Source organism: Colobus angolensis, unplaced genomic scaffold (genome assembly GCF_000951035.1).
Source record: "Colobus angolensis palliatus isolate OR3802 unplaced genomic scaffold, Cang.pa_1.0 Scaffold7, whole genome shotgun sequence".
NCBI classification, from domain to species: domain Eukaryota; kingdom Metazoa; phylum Chordata; class Mammalia; order Primates; family Cercopithecidae; genus Colobus; species Colobus angolensis.
Genome location: NW_012120709.1, coordinates 23,886,710 through 23,888,677, shown reverse-complemented (window position 1 = coordinate 23,888,677; position 1,968 = coordinate 23,886,710). Strand labels below are relative to the sequence as shown.

Below are 1,968 nucleotides of genomic sequence, written 5' to 3'. Positions count from 1 at the left end.
AGGAGGCGGAGCTTGCAACGAGCTGAGATCCGGCCACTGCACTCCAGCCTGGGCGACAGAGCGAGACTCCGTCTCAAAAAAAAAAAAAGAAAAAAAAAAAATGATATACATCCCCAGCATGTCATAAGGCCTCATTCATTCAGTAGTCAGCATCCCCTTTATCTGAAACTGTGCCAGGATGGAAACAGATCCCTTCAGGGTTAGCTGCCCAAGGGTCTCTGGTCTCGATGCTGTTTGAATTTAATCCAGACCCAAACGATCAATCCTGGCAGCTCTGCCCACCATGGTCATACCTCTTAGTAGGCAGTGACCTGGCCTGGCTGGGAACCACCTGACCCCAGGGGCCTGACCAGAGCATATGCCCTTAGAGGCTGGCAGGGCAGGGCTAGGATGACCAGGGGGAGTCTATCAGCAGATGCTGGGGTCACAGCATGCAAAGACCAGACTATCAAACAATGCAGTCTGGTCTGCTTAGCACTGGCCATGCTAACTGAGGCAGGGGGTGGGGCTCTCTGGGTCATGGAAAGAAGAGCCTGGAGCAATGGAAAGACTTTGGAGACTGTGGCCCTGAATGACACCCCCACTCCTTTTGGCTGTGCAAATTTAAGCAAATGATTTAATCTCTCTGAACCTCAGTTTCCTCACTTGTAAAGTGCAGGCAGATATTAACCAATCCTGGGGGGCTGTCGTGAGGATTCAATAAGAAAATCTAAGGAAAGTGCCTGGCCCAGCTCCCCTGGAGGAACAGGCCCATTTGCAAGCAGGGTAACCATGGAGCACGGGGGGTCAGGCAACAGAGGTCTTAGAAGCATGTCACATGGAGGCAGTTTAAGAAATTACTAGGTTGGGTGCGGCGGCTCACGCCTATAACCCTAGCACTTTGGGAGGCCAAGGCAGGCTGATCACCTGAGGTCAGGAGTTCTAGACCAGCCTGGCCAACATGGCAAAACGCCATCTCTACTAAAAGATACAGAAATTAGCTGGGTGTGGTAGCACATGCCTGTAATCCTAGCTACTCAGGAAGCGGAGGTTGCAGTCAGCTGAGATCGTGCCGCTGCACTCCAGCCTGGACGACAGAGCGACACTCTGTCTCAAAAAAAAAAAAAAATTAGGAACTTTTCACCTGGAGAAGAGGCGACCAAGTGGGAGGAGAGAGGACATGTAGCTGACTTCAAACATCTGGAAGGCTGCCATGGGAAAGAGGGGGACGTCTTACTCTGTGAGACCTCAGAGGACAGAACCAGGCTCCATGGTGGGGAGGCGACAGGGAAGGATATTCCTTTCCTCCTCAGGGTAAAGAAAAGCTTTCCACCAGCCAGACCCGTTAGGACATCCTTATCCTTAGCAGTAGTGAGCTCTCCACTGCCGGAAGCTGACCAGCCTCTAGTAACCATTGAACAACAAGCATCCATGTATTGGGCAGCTGTTATCTGCACCAGCCACTGTAGCAAAGCACTTTACCTACCTCATCTCATTCGCCCCTCACAATAATCCTGTGGGGAAGTAAGATCATCCCCATTTCACAGATAAGGAAACGAAAGCTCAGAAAGGCCAAGTACCCCACCTTTCCGCTACTCTTTATTGCCCCCCAGTGGAGGGGCCCCTATGCCAGATCAGAGAGAAGACTGGGGGCAGGCGATGGGGTGAGGGCTGAATGAGCCTCTGCCTCTAACATCCTCTGCCTCTGTGATTCCAGGTGACTACTGCAACCTGCCCCTGTATGCCAAGTCAGAGGCCTTCTTTCGAAAGGCAGATGGACGTGAGCCCTGCCCCGTGGTCCCACCCCGTGAGGCCTCCATCCGGAACCTGGCTCGAACCTACCACACCCAGGCTCGCCACCTGACCCTGGACCCTGCCAGCAAGCCCTTGGGCCTCCCCCACCCAGGGGCCCCTGCTGCCGCCTCCACAGCCACCTTACCTCAGAGGACTCTGGCCATGCCAGCACCCCCAGCCGGCACAGCCCCCCCA

The 1,968-nt window shown here is 54.0% G+C and overlaps 1 protein-coding gene across 1 annotated transcript in view; it reads left to right on the top strand.

Moving 5' to 3' along the window:
• DSCAML1 (Down syndrome cell adhesion molecule like 1) overlaps positions 1-1,968 on the top strand; it is a 370,444-nt gene that overhangs the window by 367,664 nt on the left and 812 nt on the right. Inside the window, exon 32 of the mRNA XM_011927034.1 lies at positions 1,697-1,965. Coding sequence (XP_011782424.1) covers positions 1,697-1,965 — 269 coding nt within the window. The remainder of the gene's footprint in view (positions 1-1,696; positions 1,966-1,968) is intronic.